The 25908-nt window shown below is 38.5% G+C and overlaps 1 protein-coding gene and 1 pseudogene across 1 annotated transcript in view; one reads left to right on the forward strand and one right to left on the reverse strand.

Moving 5' to 3' along the window:
* Nucleotides 1-25908, forward strand: part of TAF1B (TATA-box binding protein associated factor, RNA polymerase I subunit B) — a 51601-nt gene that overhangs the window by 19657 nt on the left and 6036 nt on the right. The window contains exons 8-12 of the mRNA XM_065928580.1: nt 2367-2466; nt 17976-18123; nt 21702-21879; nt 22429-22475; nt 23205-23295. Of these exons, the coding sequence (XP_065784652.1) occupies nt 2367-2466; nt 17976-18123; nt 21702-21879; nt 22429-22475; nt 23205-23295 (564 nt within the window). The remainder of the gene's footprint in view (nt 1-2366; nt 2467-17975; nt 18124-21701; nt 21880-22428; nt 22476-23204; nt 23296-25908) is intronic.
* Nucleotides 13936-15681, reverse strand: LOC136163830 (eukaryotic translation initiation factor 1 pseudogene; annotated as a pseudogene).

Here is a 25908-nt window from a genome sequence, read left to right on the forward strand (position 1 = left end):
GTCCTCTCTCTCTGCTTTTCTTGGAAAAAAGAGCTGTAAGTCACAGGTTCTCAAAGTGTGGTCCTGACCAGCAGCATCAGCAGCTTCTGGGAATTTGTTAGAAAGGCAAATTCTTGGACCCATTCTAACCTTCTGAGTCAGAAACTCTGGGAACAGGGCCTGGTAATCAATCTCTGTTTTAATAAACCCTCTGGGGATTCTAAGGGATGCTAAAGTTTGAGAACTACTATTGCTACACCCTGAATAAACTATTTAAAGAACATTGATTTGAAGGCCCTACATTATTAGCCTTTCCACAATACCCATGTATCTTATACTGATCCTGTATGTCACTTCTCTGTTAAATCCTTTAACAGCATCCTCCTCAGGATAAATTCATAGCTCTTGAGGAGCCTTTAAAGGACCCTGTATTAACAATTATAATAAGTAAAAACAGCCAACATATATTCATTCCAGAAATATTCGTTGAATATCTACTATTTGCAGGTGTTGTTTTAGAGTCCAGACCCTTGAAATACATTTGTGAACCATATAGATAGTCCCTGCTCTCTTAAAGTTTAAGACTAGAGGAGAGGACAGATAAGCAAATACATAAATAAGTAAATCAGACAAGGGAATGCTGTTCAGAAGATTGAAATAGGGTGATGTGATAGAGAATGACCAGATGGCTACTTTAGATGGGTTATTAGGGAAGGCCTCAGTGAGAAGATGGAATTTAAACTGCACTTTGAATGAAAATAAAACCAGCTGTTGAGTATCAGAAGTACTAGCATTCCAGGTAAAGAGAGGTTGCTAGTGCCAGGCCCTAAAGCAGTTGCAAGCTCTGTATGATCCAGGAGCAGAGGAGGCTGATGTGATGGGAATGTGAATTTGAAGGAGTAGGAGGAAGATGAGGGCAAGGAGATAATAAACAGGACCAGACATAGGTCTTTGGAAACCAAGTTAGGAGTTTGGATTTTTTTTTTAAAGTATAGTTTAAATACAGTTCACCCTTTTAAAGTATACAAGTCAGTGGTTTTTAGTATATTCACAGGGTTTGCAGCTATCACCTCTATTTCCTGGATGTATTTATCACTCCAAGAGGAAACCCCGTTCCCATCAGAAGTTTGCCTTTAAGTGTGATAGTAAGCCACCGAAGAATTTAACAGGAGAGACATGATCTGATCTGGTTTGTGTTTTCAAGATTGTTCAGGCAACTGTGAGGAAAGTGGATTCTAGGTAGACACAAGTGGAAGCAGAGAGACTGGGTGGTCTTTTCTATACTTAGAGCAAGAGGTAGTGGCTTGGATTAGGGTGGTGGTGATAGAACTAGAATGTAGTGAAGGGGTTCAGGATATGTTTTGTGGGTGGACACAACTTAACCTCTAATGCAGTGCTACTTAAACCACCTGTAATGAATAACTAGTTTGTTAAATTTCAGTCTGTCACAGATTGAAGCTTTTGGAAAGTACAATGGTATTATAAGTAGAGATAGTATCTCCAGGGGTCATGACTGGAGTATTGGTTTCTTGGTTAGGAGGGGCGAATGAGACGCTGTCAGTCTACCCCACTGCTCTTTTTTTGTCTCTAGTTTTTCTTTTTACCATTTCCTCCTACCTAGCATACTGTGTATTTCACTTACTTGTTTTGTCATCTTGGTCTCCTCAGTGCAATGTAAACTCCATGGGAACAAGAATATTTTATTGTTTTGTTCACTGCTGTGTCTCCCAGCCTCGAATAATGTTGGGTATATAGTACTCGATAAAGTTATGTCGAATGAATGAATGAATTGTAGATAAGTATGTATGAATATTTATTTACATTTATGTGCTAACTTCTTCAAACTGAGTAATTTACTGTGACCAGTTACTATGTACCAGACGTTGAGACAGAGTGGTAAACAAGTGTTTCTTTAATTGTTCTTCCAGTGACAGGTACCTACCATGTACTGTCATAGGTACTAGGGACCAATTGGCGGGCAAGGAGGTAGTCTAACAAGGAAAACAGAGATCAAAAAGGTCTCCCTAAAGAAGTCATTTAAAAGATGAGTAGAAACTAATCACATCAGAGAAACTAGGGATAGACAGAAGGAATGCCATATCTACAAGCCTGGTAAATTGACAAATAAGATAAACACACCTTTTAGAAATATTTTATCTATTTGGGCAGAAACAGAAGAGATTATTAGATAATCAACTAAATCTTGTCTATGCACAAGGGAACAGAAATATAGATATTTTCAGGTTAATTATTCTTAAATCTATTTGAGATATACAGTATACTCAACTGCTTCTTACCTTGTGTTTGAAATATAACATTTTTCCCTTCTTTTGTTTACTTTGCCAAATCAGTACATATCTTATATTGAAACTTTTTCAAAAACACAGATTTGTTGAAGAGGAACATATTCCTTACATACATGCTTTTCAGCATTTTCCAGAAGAGATGAAATTATATGGACGTGACAAAGGAATCTTTGCCATAGAGGTAAATTATTTTCTTTTTTACTTTGTAGTCACTTATGAGACATTAGAGTAATTTGGTGATTTATATTCATCTCCTGATTTACTATTTCATGTTGAAGTTTAAAAAAGTCAACCACTTTTGTTCTGTTCAAATATGAAATATTAATCATATCTTAATAAAGAGCAGAACTATTATTTATGTTTTCTTTTTGTGGTTTCTTTATTCTCTAGGCTATTCTCAAAATATAGCTTTAGTGTGAGATGTGTGCACTGCAGATAAGTGTATTGTTGAGACTAAATTTCAGAAGTTTTATACAGAGAACTTGAACTAATTTCAAATTTTAAAAAACAGTGTATTTTGTTGTTATTTGCTCACTATGTTGCTTTGGAGGAAGGAACTGAAAGTTACTATGTTAGGGCTTCCCTGGTAGCTCTGATGGTAAAGAATCTGCCTGCAATGTGGAAGACCTGAGTCCAATCCCTGGGTCAGGAAGATCTGGAGAAGAGAATGGCAAACCACTCGAGTATTCTTGCCTGGAGAATCCCATGGACAGAGGAGCCTGGCGGGCTGTAGTCCACGGGACTGCAGAGAGTCAGATAGCACTGAGCACCGGCACTTTTGTTTTGAGAGGCACTGTTTTAAGACCTTTGTTTGCATCAGTCCTCCTCTAGCTCTCTCTTCATGTTTCCAGTGGAAGATCTTCTGTTCTTTTAATTATGAGCCTTTATTACTATTTATAGTACTCAAAGGTTATATGCCCTTTGCTCGTCATCAGGTTTTCAGAGTACTAAATATTAATATTAAATATTATCCTGCATTTGCCCACTTAAGGAATTCTTTTCATAGGCTTTCTTAACCTTCACAGCTTTTATGTTGTTTTCAGTTTATTTCAAGAGACATTTGTGATCCTTACTAAACCTCTGCATGAGTATGGTTCACCATCTTCCCAGTTATACATGTGAGTAAACACCTCAGGGTGAAGTGAAGTGTTAGTCACTCAGTCGTGTCCAACTCTTTATGACCCCATGGACTGGGATTCGCCAGACTCTTCTGTCCATGGGATTCTCCAGGCAAGAATATCAGAGTGGGTTGTTATTTCCTTCTCCAGGGGATCTTCCTGACCCAGGGATTGAACCTGGGTCTCTGGTGGCTCAGATGGTAAAGCATCTGCCCACCATGTGGGAGACCCAGGTTCGATCCCTGGGTCGGGAAGATCCCCTGGAGAAGGAAACGGCAACCCATCCAAGAATTCTTGCCTGGAAAATCCCATGGATGGAGGAACCTGGTAGGCTACGGTCCATGGGGTCGCAACGAGTCAGACATGACTGAGCGACTTCCCTTCATTGCAGGCAGACTCCTTACTGTCTGAGCCACCAGGGAAGCTCAGACACTTCAGCAGGTGGAACCTTTTGCCAAGGTCATTGTACACAGTAGTCTCAAACTCGAAGTACAGCCTTCTGTCCTTTTTTTTTTTTCCCTCATTATGTTTTGTGTTGTATAGTTTCTATGGTGATATCTTCAAATTCACTGATCTTTACTTCTTGAATTTGTAATCTACTGTTTTTTTTCCACTATTTTTTTCATTTCAGATTCCATGTTTTTCATTTCTAGAAATTCCATTTTAGTCTTACTTTTCATTTCTCTCATTATGTTTATGTTTTCTTTTTCATCCTCCAGTTTATTGACAATATTTACAGTAGATGTTTTAAGGTTCTCATCTACTGATTCTGTTACCTCTGAGTCTGTTGACTGGTTTCTCTCCTTATTGTGTGTCGTGTTTTCCTGCTTTCCGTGCCTGGTGGTTTTGATTGGATGCAGACAATGTGAATTTTGTGTTGATGGATACCGGATTTTTGTTCTGCTGTATGGTTAGGTAGCTTGGATATCAGTTTGATCATTTAGAAGCTTGTTTTCAAGCTTTTTTATGGCTGTTCCAGAGCTTTTATTCTTGGACTAACTTAGCTCCTCCTCCTAAGTGATGTCCCTCTGAAAGACTTCACCTAGTGCCCCAACTATTATGAAGCCTCTCCACTCCAGCTGGTGCCTTATGTGAGCTCTGAGAATTGTCTGGATTCATTGGGGGAAAAGATCCAGTGATTTTTTTTTTTCTCCCCTGGCCTCAGGTTTTTTGTTGTTTTTTTTTAAAGCATGCAGAGTTTGGTACTCAGCCAAAGACTGAGAGGACCCCTTTGCAGACCTCCAGAGTTCTCTGTGCATCTTCATTCTCACTCATACTGTGTCTGCAAATTACAGCCACCCCAGCTTCCAGGAACTCTAATCTCTCTCTAACTCAGTGAGACCTTGGAGCTCTGTTTCACTCTCTGCTCCCTGTACTGCAGGTTGCAGACTGCCTCCAGGCAGCATCCTGCTGCCATTTGTTTCTCTTCTTTCAGGGCATATCATCCTGTGCTTCCTGTTTTCTAATGCCTGAAATTGTTTCATATATTTTTTCTTTAAAAAAAGAAATAATTTATTTATTTACTGTATCGAGTCTTAGTTGCATCTTGTGGGGTCTTTTGTTGCAGCACACGGACTTTGATTGGGGCACATGGACTCAGTAGTGGCGTGTAGGCTCTCTAGTTCCAGGGCGAGGACCCGGAGCACACGGTCTCAGTCGTTGCAGCATGTGGACCCTTCAGTGGTGCCGGCTTCGGTGGTTGCAGCGCTCAGGGCATGTGAGATCTTAGTTCCCCAAATAGGAATCAGACCTGCATCCCTACATTGCAGGGCAGATTCTTAACCACTGGGCCACCAGAGGGAAGTCCCCTTATATGTTTTCCCCAATTCTCTGTTTATCATGGGAAGTCAATTCCCATAGTAGTTAGTGCTTTAAGGGCAGAAATAGAAGTGTTCCAAATATGACTTTTTAGACATTTAGAAATAGAGTCAATATTCAGATGCTTTTTAGCTAATTATTACCTAAATAGTTCTTTCTTGAATGCCTGAATAAACTGCTCATTTATTCCTGGATATTTTTGAAAATTATAATCTCTATTCACAAATACTGTCTAATCTTTGCTTCTGAATTTTCTACCAGCTGGACCATGTTATTGGAGGATCATGGTTATAAACTTTTGTTTATATAAAATTCTCACCCTAATAACAATCTCTTTTGTTGACTAGTTTTAAATTAATCTTGAGTGAGGGGGCAGGAGTAAAAGAGGGGAATGATTTCTTATAGAGATTTTGATAGAGAGTATAAGTTTAAAATAATATGAGACTATATCTGGATAACAATAACTATTTTACTTTGCCTTTTTCACTTGTATCTTAGCGAGCTTTTTTTTTGAGGAATTAGCCTTTATATATATATATATATATATATATATATAATTTTTAATGGAAGGGTAATTGCTTTACAATGTTGTGTTGGTTTCTGCCATACAACAGTGAATCAGCGTAAGTATACATGTGTCCCTTCTCTCTTGAACCTCCTTCCCACCCTCTACCCCACCCACCCCTCTAGGTTGTTACAGAGCACTGGGTTGAACTCCCTGTGTTATACATCAACTTCCCACTAGCTATCTATTTTACATATGGTAACGTATACGTTTCAGTGTTACTTTCTCAATTTGTCCCACCCTCTCCTTCCCCCACTGGGTCTACAAGTCTGTTCTCTACCTCTGCATCTCTATTCCTGCCCTGCAAAGAGGCTATCAGTACCATTTTTCTAGATTCCATATATATGCATTAATATACAATAATTTTTTTCTCTTTCTGACTTACTTCACTCTGTTAAAAGGGTCTAGGTTCATTCACCACACTAGAACTGACTCAAATGTGTTCGTTTTTATGGCTGAGTAATATTCCCTTGTATGTATGTACCACAATTTCTTTATCCATTCATCTTTTGATGGACATGTACGTTGCTTCTGTGTCCCAGCTATTATAAATAGTGCTGCAGTGAACATTGTGGTACATGTTATCTTTTTCAATTATGGTTTTCTCAGAGTATATACCCAGTAGTGGAATCGCTGGGTCATATGGTAGTTTTATTCCTAGTTTTTGAAGGAATCTCCATACTGTTCTGCATAGTGGCTGTATCAATTTACATTCCTACCAACAGTGCAGGAGGGTTCCCTTTTCTCCACACTTACTGTTTGTAGATTTTTCGATAACGGCCATTCGGACCAGTGTGAGGTGGTACCTCATTGTAGTTTTGATTTGCATTTCTCTAATAATGAGAGATGTTGAGCACCTTTTCATGCATTTATTGGTCATCTATATGTCTTTGGAGAAATATCTGTTTAGGTCTTCTGTCCATTTTTTGATTGGGTTGTTTGTTCTTCTGATATTGAGCTGCTTATATATTTTGGAGATTAATCCTTTGTCCATTGATTGCTTCATTTGCAATTACTTTTCCCATTCTGAGGGCTGTCTTTTCGTTTTGTTTATGGTTTCTTTTGCTGTGTGAAAGCTTTAAAGTTTAGTTAGGTCCCATTTATTTTTATTTCCATTACTCTAGGAGGTGGGTCATAGAAGATCTTGCTGTGATTTATATCAAAGAGTGTTCTGCCTATGTTTTCCTCTAAGAGTTTTATAGTCTCTGATAATTACATTTAGGTCTTTAATCCATTTTTAGTTTATTTTTGTGTATTTAGTTTTATTTTGTGTATAGTTTATTTTCTTTTCCTAACAAGGAAGTATTCTAATTTTATTCTTTTACATGTAGCTGTCCAGTTTTCCCAGCACCACTTATTGAAGAAATTGTCTTTTCTCCATTGTATATTCTTGCTTCCTTTGTCAAAGATAAGATGACCATAAGTGTGTGGGTTTATCTCTGGGCTTTCTTTCTAGTTCCATTGGTCTATATTTCTGTTTTTGTGCCAGTACCATACTTTCTTGATGACTGTAGCTTTATAGTATAGTCTGAAATCAAGAAGGTTGATTCCTTCAGCTCCATTTTACTTTCTCAAGATTGCTTAGGTTGTTCAGAGTCTTTTGTGTTTCCATACAAATTATCAGATTTTTTGTTCTAGTTTTGTGAAAAATGACATTGGTAATTTGATAGGGATTGCACTGAATCTGTAGATTGCTTTAGGTAGTATAGTCATTTTAACAATATTGATTCTTCCAATCCAAGAACATGGTATATCTTTAGAGAGCTTTTTTTTTTTTAAACAAACTTTTATTTGGGAATAGTTTTAGATTTATAAAAAAGCTGCAAAAATAAAAATGTATCCTTTACCCAGATTCAAATTTTATTACTATTTTATCCTACAGTTTCATCCTTTGTGCTATTTTATCACTGTATCTATCTCTGGAATTCTATTTCTGAATCATTGAGGTAAGTTACATTTACATAGCACATCATCCCTAAATATTTTAGTGTATATTTTCAAAGAATAGGGATAATCTCTTCAGTTCAGTTGAGTTCAGTCACTCAACCATGTCCGACTCTTTGCGATCCCATGGACTGCATCATGCCAGGCCTCCTGTCCATCACCAGCTCCTGGAATTTACTCAAACTTATGTCCATTGAGTTGGTGATGCCATCCAACCATCTCATCTTCTGTTGTCCCCTTCTCCTCCTGCCCTCAATCTTTCCCAGCGTCAGGGTCTTTTCAGATGAGTCAGTTCTTCACATCAGGTGGCCAGAGTATTGGAGTTTCAGCTTCAGCATTAGTCCTTCCAATGAATATTCAGGACTGATTTCCTTTAGGATGGACTGGTTGAATCTCCTCACAGTCCAAGGGACTCTCAAGAGTCTTCTCCAACACCACAGTTCAGAAGCGTCAATTCTTCAACACTTAACTTCCTTAATAGTCCAACTCTTACATCCATACATGACTACTGGAAAAACCATAGTTTTGACTAGATGGACCTTTGTTGGCAAAGTAATGTCTCTGCTTTTTAATATGCTGTCTAGGTTGGTCATAACTTTCCTTCCAAGGAGCAAGTATCTTTTAGTTTCATGACTGCAGTCCCCATCTGCAGTGATTTTGGAGCACAAAAAGATAAAGTCTGCCACTGTTTCCCCATCTATTTGCCATGAAGTGATGAGACCAGATGCCATGATCTTAGTTTTCTTTTACTCTCTTGTATAACTGCAATTAACTTACTAACTTTAACTTTTTATTTTTCTGGAAGCTGCACAGAATAGATATGCCACAATTACCTCACTAGTTGTCTGTTGATGGAGATTAGTGTTTAAGGATACAAGGCTAAAAGGCTAAAGAAGGAAGCTACGTGATGAGAAAAAAACAAACAAATAGAACTGGAAACAATCTAAATGTCTGTCACCAGAAAAAGGGATAAAATGTGACACAGTCAGACATGGTGTATTAAACAACCATAGATACAAGCAGCAGGAATGGATCTAACATTCTATCAAGTGTGAAAGGCAAATCTTAGGAAACTATATACAGTATGATGCCATTTTTATTAAGCTCAAAAAAGAAGTTAAATATATAGGTATATTTATATGTATGATAAAACTATTTTAAAAAAAGTTCATGGTAAGCAAAATTCAGGATATTAGTTACCTCTGGAGGGAGAACCACAGAGGGAGTACTAAAGGAGGAGTCCATGGGCAGATGTAACAGTTGGTTTGTTTGTATATTCTTTGCATCCCTAGCTACTCTTTGACAGTAGGAATCATGCAGTGCTTCTGTTTGTCATCCATAAGACTTCATGGTCTTCCATGGTGGCTCAGTGGTAAAAAATCTGCCTGGTAATGCAGGAGCTGCAAGGGATTCATGTTTGATCACTGGGTCGGGAAGATCCCCTGGAGTAGGAAATGGCTACCCACTCCAGTATTCTTGCCTGGAGAATTCCATGGGCAGAGGAGCCTGGCGAGCTTTAGTCCACAGGGTCACAAAGTCAGACGTGATTGAGCAGGCGCGCGTGCGCGCGCGCGCGCGCGCACACACACACACACACACACACACACACACACGTAAGACCTCATATATAGTACAATTCTGTATACGTGGAAAAGAACTCTGTTTGTTGATTAAATGATTTGAAATAGCTGAAAAACAGAATTAAATACTTTATTTAGAGAAGATTTCAAATACATTTGTTGGGGATTTTTTTCTACCTAAGTAGTAAGCTTACAGTCTGCTGCTTTTGTATTTATTATGTATCAGGGGGCTAATAAATAGTGGCATTTGGCTGAAAAAATAAAAAAGCATTCCACTGACATTTTAGTGGTAAATGCATGAGGGATGTAATTTCTGCTTATAAGTAAGGACATTTACAAACTCGATTTATGGGTGTGTCAGTATCACTCATGAAAACCGCTTGTGAGATTAATAATCTTATCAGTTCTTCATACTGCTCACCCATGTACCGAAACCAGTAGTTAATTACCCCAGTCAGAAAGTGTATGTTTGAGGCTACATGGATGACTTTTTTTTAGAAAAATAATACCTGATATTTGCAAAGTGAAGCCAGTGATTTCATGTGAACTGTCTGTGACTTAGTTCGATCCTGTGTCGGTACCTACCCCTGGCACCCAGTGTGCTCAGCCCAGGCCTCCCCCAAACTCTGCTTCCCAGGAGAAGGAATGAGAACCAAGTTCTGTACTCACCTAAGGAAAACCGAGTAATGACAAAGGTTATGCTGTGCTTAGCTGCTCAGTCGTGTCTGACTCTTTGCGACTCCATGGACTGCAGCCCACCAGGCTCCTCTGTCTATGGAATTCTCCAGGCAAGAACACTAGAGTGGGTTGCCATGCCCTCCTCCAGGAGATCTTCCCAACCCAGGGATCAAACCCAGGTCTCCTGCATTGCAGTTGGATTCTTTACCGACTGAGCCACCAGGGAAGCCCAATGACAAAGGTTAGCCTGCTGCAAAAATAATCATGTAACCCTGCCAAGATCAAATGGAAATTATTTGGGGATTGCCTGCTCTTCTGGATACCAGCTTCTAATATGCTTTAGTACAGACAGGTGAATTTAAATGTAGGTATTCCACAATAAGCAGAATGTTTGGAGGAGAATGTCAGTAGGTTTTTCCCAACTCTGATCCTGAGGCCAAACCAAATGAGCGTCTCCTGTTCAGTTGGTCATCAGTTCATAAATTTGTATTTGTTCATAAGGTTTATCTTGGTCTGGGCAAGTCGACAGCATGTTTCTGAAATGGTCTTATCCCCAGGACCAAGACTATATTTCACATAAAGTAATGTATTCACCGTAGCCTTTCAGAAGACTAGATTTTGAATATTAAAAAGTATATTTCTTGTTACTTCTGATAGATTTACAACAATTAAGATAATTCTAGCAGACCAGAAATGCGAATTGAACTGTTTTATGAATCATAATGCGTGTGGAATTCATTTTATCCTTCCTCCATAAATAATACATTACAGTGCTTTGTCATCTCTTCTGACATAGTTTTATTCTTTATTAATTCCCTTTGCCATAGAAAGTCTTATTTTAGGTTTGGGTTAACAGGTGCATGTAGCATTAGCTTTTTCTCAGCTGAATTTTTGCTTTGAAACAGCAATAAGTAAGGGTGCGGCACTGTGCCTTTTTTTAATAGCAAAGCAGGAAGTTCACCTCTGACAGGGTATTGTAATCAGGTTTATCACAAGAGCCTGCTGTTGTGTAACAGAAACTCTAGCTTGTCCTTACCTGTCTTCAGGCATTGCTTCATGAAGGAAAATAAACTCAGTGGAATATTTGTGAAATTCAATAAAATGCTTTCCCAAGCACGCCATTTTTAATGCATGCTAGAACAATTGATTATAGCCTTGTGGTCTTTTAAAAAACATATTCGCCTTGGGATTTCTTAATATTGTAATTAAATGAATCTATAGCCCTCTAGAAGCCCCATGTGTCATATTTACTATATGAGTTTTAGACTCATCCTCCACTGTGTCTACAAATAGTACATACTCCCTCCCCCCTCTCCCCCACATTTTTCAAGAAAAGTGGAGAAGGTTTGGGATGCCTTCAGATGACTGTTTATTTAGTTGACAGGCAGCTTTTCTTCATTGTACGCTTTGCATTTGCTCACAAAAGTGCGTTCACTATTCCATAGTATGTTGAAACTTTTAAATGGAAACAGCTTTTGGTTAACAAAGGAAGCATTTTCTTCCCTCCCTTCATGTCTTAGCTTTCTCTACTAAGTCTTGGCTTCTTCAGCAGCTGTACCTCCACCAGAAATGACAAAAGGTGCGATTGTTCTGGGAGATGGTGATGAAGATAATGCCAGTGGAGTTTTGTGTGTGTGGGCTGCTTGGGACTGTTTTTCTTCTGTGTTTGGTTTTGTTTTGTTTTTGTTATTCCAGAAAGTTGAGCACACCTTAAAAGAAAAAAAAAACCAAAGGGAGGAGGCGAAAAAAGGCTTTAAAGACCTTTAAACCTTTGTCCTGTGTGAACTATTTCTTTCCATTAAATTGTTCTGTTAATATTAAAGTGGGCCCCAATAACAACAAATCTGACAAAATTCACTTTATAACATAGGGGAGTGGAATCCAGAGTAGAGAGTATTGATGTGGTTTGTTTCTTCTTCCAAGCGGGCCATGGGTTTGTCTTTCTGCCATTACTCTGACTTGAGTCGAGTTTAGGAGAGGAAAGAGGTGTGAAAATTAAGTTTTAGAATTTCCAACCATCTCCTTTTTCTGAGTTGTGATTCCCAACTCCTGGGAGGTAAACTGTTTCATTTTCTTTAAATTTAAAGATAACCTCCTCCTCTTTTTTTCTGCCTCTGTCTCTTCTGCTGCTTTATTTTTGAGTCAAATTTCTGAAGTGTGGTGCTGATCTGAAGCTTCATTTATTTCTAGCAAAAATTTTTCAGTTCATCTGGTAGAATAAACTAAAAATCTATTCCTTTTCAGAGAGACCATCTCTGTATAGAGTAACAGACAGGCAAATTGCTGCTTAAGCCAAAATTGGGCCTAAACAGACTTTTCTCTTACAGGTGGAATTTATTCTGCCAGTGACTTAGCAGACAGTGGAGCTACTTGTGTATTTTCAGCCTTGTTTTCTTTTTTTTTAATCTATATGTGTTTTAAACCCACATACCAATTTCTAAACAGTTAGTATGTAACATACATATTATTGTACCAGGTCCTTGACAGTGATTCTAAGGCCTCTCAAGAATTAGTCATTTCGTCATCCCTCACTAGACTCAGCAAGAAGCAATAAAGAGGAACCTGGAAATCCATTCTGAAGTACATCTCCAGCTTTGTGAATGTTGATCAACAACATTCTGATCTCCTCTCTGAATGAGTGAAAAGAAAAGATGCAGTGCTGGTTCAGCCAAACCCACTGAGTGGCACTTTGCCATGATGATTCATTTTGCCTCGGAGCAATCTTACGCCCTTTGTGAAACTAGGTCCCTGTTGGTTTAAGGAAGAAAAAGACTCCTCCAGAGCTGTCAGTCACTCTCTGCGCCCCTCAGATGACTATCTCGCTGGATCAAGCTTTAATACACTCTGAGTTTTCAAACTTTACTCCAGATTTTTTCAGCCTCTTCCTCTGTAGGCCGCATGTCACTTTTGGGATTGTTTGTGCAACCTCTGTTAGAGTAATCATCTAGCAGGTTTGAAATCTACCTGAGGGAAACTGAGAGGAGCGTAATGATAACAGGTGTTCTCAGGTTCCCTCACTCCCACTCCCTTCCAGGATTACTACTGCTAGGCAGCGTGAATAGAAACCAGCTGACGTGCTCTTTTGTTCCTGGCTTTCCACAGCATCTTAGCCATAGCTGGAATGTGTGGGTACACTTCTCTCATCAGGCTTGTGAACTAAAACCGTCAGAGCGTCTCTTCCAGGCTCCAGGAAGGAGTGGAGAGCTGCTTCATTTTATTTTATTATTACCTTGCACAAGAATATTGTGGAGAGTTTGTTTAAACTACAATTCCCTAGACCTAGTGTTAGGGATGGATTTATGAAGTCTGGTGTGAGATTGAGGACTTTTAAATCAGCGTCTTACAAGTGGTTCTGATAGAAATATGCTCTGAGCAATACACACTAGTCTTTTCATCTCTGCCTCTGTCTGTCTTATGTTATTGCATCTTGTTCCACAAAAAAAAACTTAGAGGGAAAAGTAAATTAATTCGGGGATAACCAAAGACCAATATAAAATGAAATACTATTATACCTAAACTAAACATGCGAAGTTTTAAACAGTATTCTAGTAGTGCTTTTATTCTACTTAACACACAGATTCCAAATGAAATATAGTACAAATGCCCAGCAACTTTTATTGCATCTTTCCTTTAGGTATATTCTATACATGCATACATTTTTCTGAAAGTCAAAATAACACTATTTCTTGGTGGCTCAGACGATAAAGCATCTGCCTACAATGCGGGAGACCCGGGTTCGATCCCTGGATCAGGAAGATCCCCTGGAGAAGGAAATGGCAACCCACTCCAGTACTCTTGCCTGGAGAATCCCATGGACGGAGGATCCAGTTAGGCTGCAGTCCGTGGGGTCGCAAAGAGTCAGACATGACTGAGCGACTTCACTTCAACCCAGTCGTTAAATGTTTATTGTAATTATTTTATATCCATGTTTTGGAATCTTGTCAAAATTAGAGCCTTCTACCATTCTCCGGGCTAAGGACAATGGCATGAAAACAAAAATGTGATCCTGTGATCACATTCTCTACAACGGTGCCGTGTCATAGTCCTGCCAGTCTCCTGCCCCAGGTTGGATGCTTTGCTGAGCTGGTGGTGCAGGCCCCTAGAGTGGCCTGACTTGGGTGGAATAGGAGCAGATGTGTTGGGGGGTTAGTCCGTAGCCAAGCCCTGTAGAGCCAGTTGGGCCACCATTTCACATGATGTTGGAGGCAGAAGGTAGCGGATGTCAGTGTGGATATTTTGTGTGTGTGTGTTCAGTCGCTAAGTCATGTCTGACTCTGCGACCTCATGGACTGCAGCCCACCAGGCTCCTCTGTCCTTCACTATTTCCCGGAGTTCGTTCAAATTCATTTCCATTGAGTCAGTGATGCCATCTAACCATCTCATCATCTGCTGCCCTCTTCTCCTTTTGCCTTCAGTCTTTCCCAATATCAGAGTCTTTTCCAATGAGTCAACTCTTTGCATCAGGTGGCCAAAGTATTGGAGCTTCAGCATCAACATCAGTCCTTCCAAGGAATATTCAGGATTGATTTCCTTTAGGATGGACTGGTTTGATCTCCTTGCAATTCAAGTGACTCTCAAGAGTCTTCTCCAGCACCACAGTTCGAAAGCATCAATTCTTTTTTGCTTACCAGATTCCTTTTCACTAATGATCTTACTATTACTTGTCATGAATTTGTTAGCCATTAAGTTGATTTTCTGAGATGATTATTTTTCAAAGAGGAACATTCACTGCTCTAGTGTTTGTTTGCAGATAAAAGTACTTAATTTCATCTCCTACCTGCATTATTTAAAAGGATTGTATGCTAAGTCACTTTAGTCATGTCCGACTCTTTGCAGCTCCATGACTAGAATTCCTGTGTCCATGGAATTCTCCAGGCAAGAATACTGGAGTGGGTTGCCATTTCCTTCTCCAGGGGATCTTCCCAATCCAGGGATTAAACCCCAATCTCCTGCATTACAGGCAGAGTCTTTACCATTTAAGCCACCAGAGGGGAGCAGGATTAGGGTTACCATAAATCTTGTCAGTAACATTAATTGTTAACTTGAGAAGATTCTTCAAATTCTGAGCAACATGGTGCAGATGTCTAAATGAGTTGATTTTATAAAGATAAAAAGACAGCTTTTCCCAAAGGTCACTTAGATAGAGTGTATGTTTTCATTTTTAACTTTTTTTTTGTGGCTCTTTTCAGTTTATTGCATGTAGGAGTTACACTAGTCCAAGTTAAAAAGCAAACCCAAAATTATGGTTACATTATACAGGCTGTGAGGTTTTTAAACTTGTGAGTAGGGACAGAAGGGAATTTCTACTCATTGCAGGGAAATCCTCACTTAAGCTTCAGTGAGCCAAAAGCACTTAAAATCCGTGAACCTTCAGCTGGTCGTCCTTAGCCAGTCCAGTCTCCACCGGGAACTGGCATGTGTTCTTGTGCTGGTCACCCTGTAGCTGAATTCCTTCTCCATATTCTGGATGCTCAATTGCAGTACCTTTGCAGGCAAATTTCTTCTTAACGCCTTCACTAGTTTCTTTTTATCATCATCATCCGCAATCTCTTAGACAGTAGTAAGGGTCTTCCTGCTGTTTCTCTATTGAATTCTTGTATGGATATAATCCTCAGTGCCAGCAGGAAGCAGATCATCACCCTCACTTATATCAGCAAAGGGTCCGAAGAGTGGAGGTTCTGGATAGGGGACATAAAATATGATTCCTTTTCCTCGGTGGAAATGGCCTGCGGAAGGTGGCGGCGGGAGAAAGCGCGTGGGGGGACAGAGCCTCCATCAGGAAGCGAGGGGAGGCCGCTGAGTCCCTGGCAGCAGCTCAGTGACTGGGTCATTTTTTTCCTTTTTAAATTTACAAATTAAAATACAGTTGTTAATAGTATTTTCGTATATAAGTAGAATTACTGTACCTTAGCATTTAGAACAGACTTAAAAGGCCACATTGCTATTTGGTTAGACAGAAATTTACTTTGTATTCTTCAGCTACAGGTTGATCATATGTTAATAATATAGCATAAACTAAAAGCCTTTTCTCCCTAATAAAACTCAAAAGTTTAGATACTGAAATACTGGTATTAAAATAAATACAATACAAAGAAGGTTGTAACCTCAGGCAAAGTAAAATTGGACATAGTTATAAATTCTGGAAATTTGCAGTTTGTTTTCTGTAAGTAAGTAAAGTCACTCAGTCATGTCCGACTCTTTGCGACCCCATGGACTATGGCCCGCCATGGAATTTTTATCCATGGAATTTTCCAGGCGAGAGTACTGGAGCGGGTTGCCATTTCCTTCTCCAAGGGATCTTCCCAACCCAAGGGTTGAACCCGGGTCTCCAGCATTGCAGGCAGACACTGTACCATCTGAGCCCGTACCATTATAAAGTATTCCCTTGTGCTTTATAATTGCATGTAAGCTGAATGTGCCAAAGTAACATTGAACAGAGAAGTATTCATTCCTTCACTTGGTTCCCAAACACCTTCATACCTTTAGAAAATGGGCAAGACTTGACGTAGTAATATTATTGGTACAAATTGTTGGGAAACAAATATTCACTTAGAATAAGGAAGAACTCTGTAATGATTAAATGCTTTAAAAATTGAATAGACTACCTTCAGGAAAGGTATTGAGTTCCCATCACTGGAGATTTACAAGAAGAGCTAGACATACACCTGCTAGGGGTTTTGTAAATTTAGACCAGATACCTTTAAAGGTCTTGCCAACTCTGAATTTGCTGGTTGGATGATTTCTCCTATAGGGTGATATATGAAGTGATTGTTACACAAAGTAGTTTACCAAACTTTCCCTCTTAGCATGTTTTTTTAAGCGAGACATACATACAGAAAATTGAACATATCACAAATGTACCCAACCTGATGAACTTTCATTACCTGAACCAGCTCCCTAGATCAAAAAACAACCATCTCTGCACCCCAGAAGCTCCATCCTATCCCCACTTCCAGTCGTGATCACCTGCACCCTGAGAGTAATGTCACTCTTGACTTCCAGTCAACTTTAATAAATATTGCCAAACAGATTTCCAGAATGTTTGTATTCTGGCCTAATTTTAACGAGATCCAACCATGTCAGAAATGCTAGTTTTTCTGAAATCCCATAGATCTTAAAAAAAAAAATGTTGGTTGTAGCACTCAACAGCTATCTTATCCTATAGTTATCTTTGAACACTGACCTCCTTTTCTAGAGTATATATTCCTTGAAGAGATCACTTTATTCATCTTTATATTTCCCGAAGTATCTTACATAGAATAGACTCTAAATTTAATATTTTTATGTGAATGGATAAGTAAATAAGGAAAAATTATATGTAGTATCAATGAGAAGAATGTTTGGAAATTGCAAAAATATAAATAGCATACCAAATTAGCTACAAGGGTGCTCGTAAAATGAACAGAATTAATTTATTAATATTGGCTCATACATTTTCCTGAATTCTGTAAGGTACTCTTATAGACTAACATATGAGAAAATAGAAAGCTGAATTGCACGTTTTTAACTATAAGACTTAAGCCCTGGTGTCATCTCCAACACAGAAGCTCATGAATGTTATGTAACACTGAATTGAATCTGTTAGCTGTGAATTGGAAGGTTGGTGAGAGGGTGCTGGTTAGGGAAGGCGAGAGGGAAGTCCTGCTTTGCTGGGATTGTGATGACATTGTAATTCCAGTAGGATTACAGCTTTATCCCAGATTCTTCCATGATTGGCAAGAAGTAATGGTTTCACTATATCATGGGTAAGGCCAGTAAGAATTGTTTGAGCCAGATAGAATTTTAGTGGCTTTTAAATTTATAACTATTACTGTTTAAAACAGTTCAGTGAGGATATTTGGGGTTTATAGGTGTTTCTCCTTAATGTTTTTAATCTATACTCCAAGTTTTATTCAGTGAATACATGTTATTTTTAAAATCAGAAAAGTAGTTTTTAAAATAATTTATGTTGCAGAAATCGCTACCTTGACTATCTCTTTCATTCCAGTCTTGGCCTAACTATGAAGTTATCTTTAAAAAAATAATTGAAGTTGCCACATTTTTAGATTTGCCGCGTTTTCCAGACATAACTGAAAACTGCTATCTTCATCCAAACATCTTGTGTATGAAATACTTGATGGAGGTCAATCTCCCTGGTAAGTGTGAGGTATATATGGTGAGTAAGCCTTGACTTATTGAATTATTAAGAAAAATGTATCAAATCCTCTCAATCAGAGACTATTAGAGTCACCTGACAGGGTCCATAGTAACATGAAGCTTAATTTCAAAATTCTTTCTTAAAATGTTTTGGACCATTTAAAATGGTTAAAAGGACACTATTCAGAAGTAATGAGCTCTATTTTGGGTGAGAGGGATAAGCTTGAGAGATAATGTTTGGTTTTTACAGTAAGTTTTTGCTGAATACAAGTAGCACATGATTCAGTATGTATTATTAATTACTTAGGCACCTCTGCTGAAAAAGGGCAGCACTCTTTCATTTGCATGAAGCGTGATTATTAAATAAAGAATTCTAATTTTTAAAATCCCAGAAGTTAATCTGCAGTGATATTTTTATTGTTTAGTAACATATTTCTGTTTCCAGTCCCTGAGACAAATGGAGATGATGGTCTGGTAGGATGCAAAGGCAGCCTCACTAGCCCTTGTTCACAATACACCAAGACACAGGTCACCCCGGTGGAATTCGCCGATGGAATCTATTCCTGAATTTCTTGCTAAACTAGAAATGTGAGAAATGCAGGGTTTCTATTCTTAACAGAAAATACAAACATGGCATGACTATATTATTGCTTATGCAATATTAAAAAATGTGATTGAATTTATTTTTAATAGGAAAGGAAAAGACATGTTATATGAAAAAAACAATATACAAACCTGCATATATAATATAATTTTAGCTATAAAAATAAACATAAATTGTATATATGTTACATAAATAGTAACATATATACACAAATATAAATATTAAGTCTTCTAAAATATTTTTTAAAGAGGAAAAAATAAGCTTCCCAAATGTATCATTTATTAAGCTAAGGAATGTATGTGTCTTGCTGTAACTTCAGAAGTCAGTGACTCTTTGGTTAAGATCCTAGAATTTGGGAAGTCTGATTTCTGCACTTTAGCATGTTATATATATCAGTTTATTGTTTTGGATTTTGGTTTTTTGATTTACTTTTAGAGTGGTTTTTTTAAAATATGACCAGTTCCTGTGTTCTGTTATGTACTTCAAAATCCTAAGCTCATAATGGGGAACTCTAAGATATGGAAAGAATGCAAGGAATTACCAAAATATAACTGGCTCGGGCTGGGTTATGGCAAGTGTCTAGCTCACATAGTCGCTATTGGACAGAAATGATGGTGGCAGTGTTTTCCGACCAGTGTGTGTAACTTAATAGTATTTCTCACCTAACTCTTCCTGAGAGTAACAAGTAGAATTAAAGCCACTATAATATACAGAGAGAGACTGCTATCATCTGATGTTTTAAAGTGCTATTTTAGAGACCATATTAAAAAGAGCCAGGATAGAGAAATTTTACTTCCCACAAAGTGTTCAATAGAAATAATTTGGAATATAGATAAAAAACTATACACAAATGTTATTGACCTTATTTGTAATACTGAGAAATCAGAAATAAATATCCAACGGAAAAGTAATGTTTAAGTAAATATTTTGTATATTCAGTGGAACCGTGTGCATCTTTTAAAATCATGTTTGTGAAGAGTATATAAAAGCATGGGAAATGTTTATGTCATAATAGAAAAGGAAATAGGCCAAATTATAAATTATATATAATATAATCATAGCTATATAAAATTAAAATATTCATGAAAATATTGGAAATAAATTTACCCAAATATTGAAGTGCTATTTCTAAGTTATAGTAATGCATTTTTTCTTTCTTCCCACTTTATGTATCTTATAAGTGTCCTATACTGAGTTTGTATTAGTGGGAGGAAACAGTAAACAAAATAGAACTACAAACTAAGATGTGGTGGTCCCTTCAAAATTACATTCTAAAATGTGACATTGATTGGGTTCCTACCCATGAGATTATAAGAAGACTTCTAGAATATTGCCATTTTCAAAGCTGAAAGTTTGCACTCTACAGTTCTCTTGTGCTATTGATCAAAAAGAAGAGATCTGTGTACTTGGCCCTTTTTCAAAGAGAGGTTTTCGGGTTCCCAGAAAGCTAAAAGTGGTTTTAAGCATGCTGGGGCAGCGAATGCCCCTCCTCAGTGCCTTTATGTATGACAATGTCGTCTCTGGAACTGGGCAGAAAGCAGCTTCCAGCAAGCATGTCACACACACACACCCTTGCTGAGTAAGCACTGCCTCTTTGGTGGCTCTGACTGAACTCCAAATACATCTTAGTTTTGTCCCTCCTTCTGGGACTGAGGAGCCGGCCAGAGAGAATTCCTGGCAGCCTTCATAATCATGTCTGTTTAATTTGTGGGGAACCCTCTAGAGTTTCCAAAGTGCCTTCATCTGTATTACCTCATCTGTGAAGGTGGAAAGGGAGGACGGGTGTGTGTTCTCATCTCAGATGAAACGTGGGCAAGCTGAGTGACGCCTGGCTGCTTGATGGCCAAGGCCTCATATAATACTCCAGGTCACATAATAATCCAGGTCAGAATCTTAGTTTTTCTCTCCTGTCCTGGCTTCCTTCCTTATAATTTCTTCCATTTGCTTTTTATTAGTGTGTACTTTTAGTATAAGAGAAGCAATTCAAGATATTAATTTTAAATAAATAGGGGAGACATTTTCCAAGAAATACCATTTTTATAGTAATAAAATTCTGTATATAATACTATATATAGAGACATATATATACTGTGTGTAATATTATTTGTACTGTTACAAAAGTATTGTATACTACATTAAGAGAATAGAATCAATAGAACATAATGACTGACAGTATATAGGAAATGCAGTACAACTTATTATGCTCTTGTAAATAACAACTGTTCTACTTGAATTTAATCAAAATATAGGTACTTCAGTTAGTAAGTAAAGAAATTCGCTTAGTAATCCAGTGTTTTCAAAGTATAATTCACTTGTCCTATCTTTTTAATGTTTATCCTCACCATAATGCCTTTTATAAATGAAGAAACTGAGGTTGAGTGACTCTAGTCTGAAGTCACAAAGCTCATGATTAGAAAGCCTAAATATATAGGCTGTAGGTGTTCTGGCTCCAAGTCCCAAGTTACTCAGCCTTGAATAATAGATGAGTCTGTGCTGAGCGTGTAATTTCTTTGGGAAAGCAGTGCAGCGGGTGAGATGCACACTGGGCCTTCCAGTGTGCTAGCCAGGCTCCCTAGCTTCCCGAGTGAGTGCACATTTTTAGAGAAGCCCTTGGTCTTACAGGAAGGTTAGTTTCAGGTAAATGCAAATTGCTGTAGAAACACAGACAAGGAGCATGGATGAAGCAATAGAAGATGGATGTGTGCCTGTGTATTCAGTGCCAAGATGTGTCCCATAGATAGCAGGCGTTTGGGGAAGTCAGGATAGGAGAAGATAGACCTTGCCAGGATTCAGCCACTTGTTTTTCTGTACACATTTCATTTTTTGGTTTATTTATGCACAAAATGGTATGTCTCAGAGTTCTGGCATAGTATCATATTTTAAGATAAAGCTTATCTCATGGATACATACATTACTATGGTCTCATTAACCAAAGAGTTTAATTTCACATTTTTCTGTCTTATTCTTCAACAGATGAAATGCATAATTTAACCTGCCTAGTGGTAAAAGCGACTGGAATAGGAGAAGTGGATTTTCTAAGATTTGATCCTATAGCTAAAAAGGCAAAAACTGTTAAATATGATGTGCAAGCTGTAGCTGTCATTGTAGTGGCATTGAAACTGCTCTTTTTATTGGATGACAATTTAGAATGGTAAGTGTATGTCAGCCTTAGGAGGAAAAAATTTTATCATTTTCCCCTAATGATTCAGAGTCAAGGACTCCATATGTTATATCTCAGTAGAAAGTAGAGACCCTCAGTTGTTATAGAACACTGACAAGTAGCAGCAATTACTCCTTATCTAATGTTTTGGCTCAGGTGTTTGTCAGAGACTTCATTCTCCTTTAGTAAGTTGTTTGGATCATGTTTTCTTCCATATTTAGGAAGCTACACATGTGTCTCCTTCTCCTGAGTTTTAAATCATCATACACAAATTCTAAACAGTCACTTAACACTTCATCTGTGTACCTTTTGATTTCTGGCACTATGTATCTTCAAAGATCATCTGGAAAGTGAAAGAATCTTAAAGTGCCAACAAAGAGTGGCAGTGTCTTCTTCCCTATTGCAGTACTTGCTTCTGCATTAAAAGTTGGCATCAGTTTCAAGTACTGTTCTATACTTTTCTTTCAGAAGAATTCAAAATTTAACTGTCTTCAAATGAATGATTTCCAAATAAATTGATTTGTTTATTTGTATCTCCAGGTCTTTGTCTAATATTGCAGAGAAATATAATGAAAAGAACAAAGAAGGTACCTTTTTTTTTAGTCAATCAAATGATTGTCAAAGGTGAATTAGAAGAAGAAACTCTGAGAAATATATAAATTGTACCTTGTATCAGACTGTTTATATGTGTAATAATCTAATATATCTTCTATTCTCGAGGAGATAATAGTCAAATCTAAGAGAAACAAACATGTAAAAAGATGGTTTCAATATGTGTAAATCTAGAAAAATAGTAAAGATGATCTTATTTGCAAAGCAGAAATAGAAACAACACCTGTAGAGAAGAAACGTATGCTTACCAAAGGGGAAAGGGCAGGGGGATGGGGTGAGTTGGGAGATTGGGATTGCATATCTACACGACTGTGTATGAATAGGTCACTAGTGAGAACCTGCTTAGAGCTGCGGGAGCCCTGCTCAGTGCTCTGTGGTGGCTTTAACTGGAGGAAGGTCCAGAAGAGGGGGACACGTGTGTATGTGTGACCGGTTCAGCAGAAACTGACCCCACAGTGTAAAGCAACTATATTCCAGTTTTTTTTTTAAGATAGTTTTGGTGTAATACTGGGCCACAGTACAGGTGAGAGCTCAGAACAGAAGGGGGTGTCAGCTCACGAGTCATATTAGAGCATGGAGATAGTCCCTCCAAGGTCTGGCACATAAGTGTTTAGTCAGATCAGTGAATAAAGACTCAAATGAGCAACATGTGTTATAATAATGTGACATATTTGGTTAGTAATCATGGATTTCATTTCTTTCAGATAAACCATGGTTTGATTTCAGAAAATGGTACCAAGTTATGAAGAAAGCTGTTGATGAGAAAAAACAAAAGTGGGAGGAAGCCAGGGCAAAGTATGTTACCTCTTCTAGCTTTAGATTCACCTACTTTATTTTTTAAGTCTATTGCTTTACATCTGAAAGCTCAAGCTTCATCAGTTCAGGCTCACCAGCATTATGACCCTTTTTTCTAGAATTAACCCCTGTGTTTAAACTAACTTTTAAAAATATTTCTATTAACTATTAGTGAGTGAGTGAAAGTCGCTCAGTCGTGTCCGACCCTTTGCGACCCCATAAGCCATATAGTCCATGGAATTCTCCAAGCCAGAATACTGGAGTGGGTAACCTTTGCCTTCTTCAGGGGATCTTCCCAACCCAGGAATCAAACCAGGGTCTCCTGCATTGCAGGCAGATTCTTTACCAACTGAGCTATTAGGGAAGCCCCATAATGTCCTTTTAGGGGCGTCCCTGGTGGTCCAGTGATTAAGACTCCACACGGCCAATGCAAGGGAGGTGGAGTCCATCCCTGGTCAGGGAACTAAGATCCCACATGCCACGGTGTGGCCAGAAGATTTAAAAAATAGTAATATTAGTGTCCTGATCCAGAATCCAGTCCAGGGAGCTATATTGTACTCAGTACTCATCTTTTCGTAATCTGCATGACTCTCCTCTGCATTTCTGGTATTCCTTCCTCTTTCGTTTCCCACAGTGGATCAGTTCCCATCTGTGCTTCCCACTATTACAAAAGACTGCAAACGTCAGCCTTTGTCATTTATAACTGGACTGTTCCTCCAAAATAAAGTTCCCTATAAAAATCCAAGCAAAGTGAAGCAGAAAGAGTAGATGTTTAATTCATTCAGTCTCACTGTTTGACCTCGAGGCCTCCTTCTCATGTAGGTCCTTTGTTGTTGTTTAGTGGCTAAGTTGTGTCCAGCTCTTCGTGACCCCACGGACTGCAGCACGCCAGACTCCTCTGTCCATGGGGTTTCCCAGGCAAGAATACTGGAGTGGGTTGCTGGTTCCTTCTCCAGGGGGTCTTCCCGACCAGGGATCAAATCCACATCTCCTGGATTGGCAGGCAGGTTCTTTACCACTGAGCAACAGGGAAGCCCACCCAGGTCCACTGAGGCAGAGTGGAAAGAGCATAGCATTAGAGAATGCAGGGGTGCATCCTGATTGTTAAAACCAGCTGTTTAACTGTGGCTCAGTTACTTAACTGCTTAGCCTCAGTGCACTGAAATGTAGTCAGCTCATAAATTTTCAGAGATACGGTCTTATGTGGTAGAGGGTACATTGCTGTAGGTTTCTGATTGGAATGGGTTTTATATCTATTCTTGAAACTTTGAGTCTCTGTGAGACTTTGAAGAAAAGGTTAACATTTCTGTAGTGTATGTAATTTTGCAACAGTACTCATTTGATCAAGTCATTTTATATCCTCTGAGAAAAATCAAGATTCCTCAAATTAGTTAAAATGATAACTCTAGTTTCTTCATCAATAAAGGAAGGTTAATAATGCCTTCTTGATATTCATAATCACGAACTAAATTTCAATGTTTGCAGATAGAATTAGATTATTTCTCCTTTAAATTTAAGAGAGCTTTTAAATCAAGAAACAGACTTCCAGGGATGAATAAAGCGCTGTGGGAGAAAGGATCCTTGCTGAAGAGGGGAGGAGATGGGCAGTTTCTTCCTGTTCAGATTGGGCAGATAGTGAGAGTGAGCTTCTGGCAGCTGTGGGCACCCGGGGAATGGAGGCCTTCCTCTTTTCTGTTGGAGAAGGAATGTCTTTAGTCATTGGCTCTCAGCAGGCACAAGAGTAGCAGCGAGAACAGAAGGCTCTCCTGAGTTCTTAGGTAATCTTGGAGAACCAGCCATCGGACCTTCCTTTTCTGGTGCCACTGTGGTGGTCCTGACCAATACTGAAAGGCTAGGTATGCAGGGGCCATGCCACTTGGGCATCTCAGGGTTGAACAGGTGCCCATTCATGAACCCAAACCAGGCACCAACTTACACTTCAGACATACCTGTTAGAGCCCAGATTCTTCCTGCAGTACCTCAGTCAGCTGTGCATCAAAAGGCTCACTGACTTTTAGCTACTTTAAGGCAGAATTTAGTGACCAAAGAACGTATGTCTAGTTTCAAAGTGGCATTTTCCAGACGGATACCAGGCCTCTGGGAAGAGCTTGTCCAAGGGATCTGTTACCAAGACCCTTCATAGAGTCTGTGTTTTGGGTTGAGTGAGATGACTTGTAAGTCACTGCTGACTGCTCTGTGGGCACAGAGCTCCTATGTATGCACATCACCTGTTCTACCCTTCCCCATCTCTGTTGTTGACATAAATTTCTAATTTTTCTCTCTATTCTTTAGACATCATCTTCCATATTGTCAGGTAAAAGTTGTTAAATATTTTCTACAGCTCAGCATAGGTCTCTATGCATGGGATTATGAGAAACACTAATAAACTGTAGTTGAAAACCTAAAAATAACTTTAGAGAGTGCTTTGACTTCCAGTTTTCATGGAAGAAAATTTAAAAGCATGTGCAGAAGATCTTTGCAGCCTTTTAGGTTAGACAAAAATTTTCTCAGATGTGATACTAAAGGCATGATCCATAAAAGAAAAAAAAAGATAAGTTAGACTTCATCAAAAGAAAGAACTTCTCTTCTAAAAACACTGTTAAGAGAAGATAC

Source organism: Muntiacus reevesi, chromosome 3, assembly GCF_963930625.1.
Source record: "Muntiacus reevesi chromosome 3, mMunRee1.1, whole genome shotgun sequence".
NCBI classification, from domain to species: domain Eukaryota; kingdom Metazoa; phylum Chordata; class Mammalia; order Artiodactyla; family Cervidae; genus Muntiacus; species Muntiacus reevesi.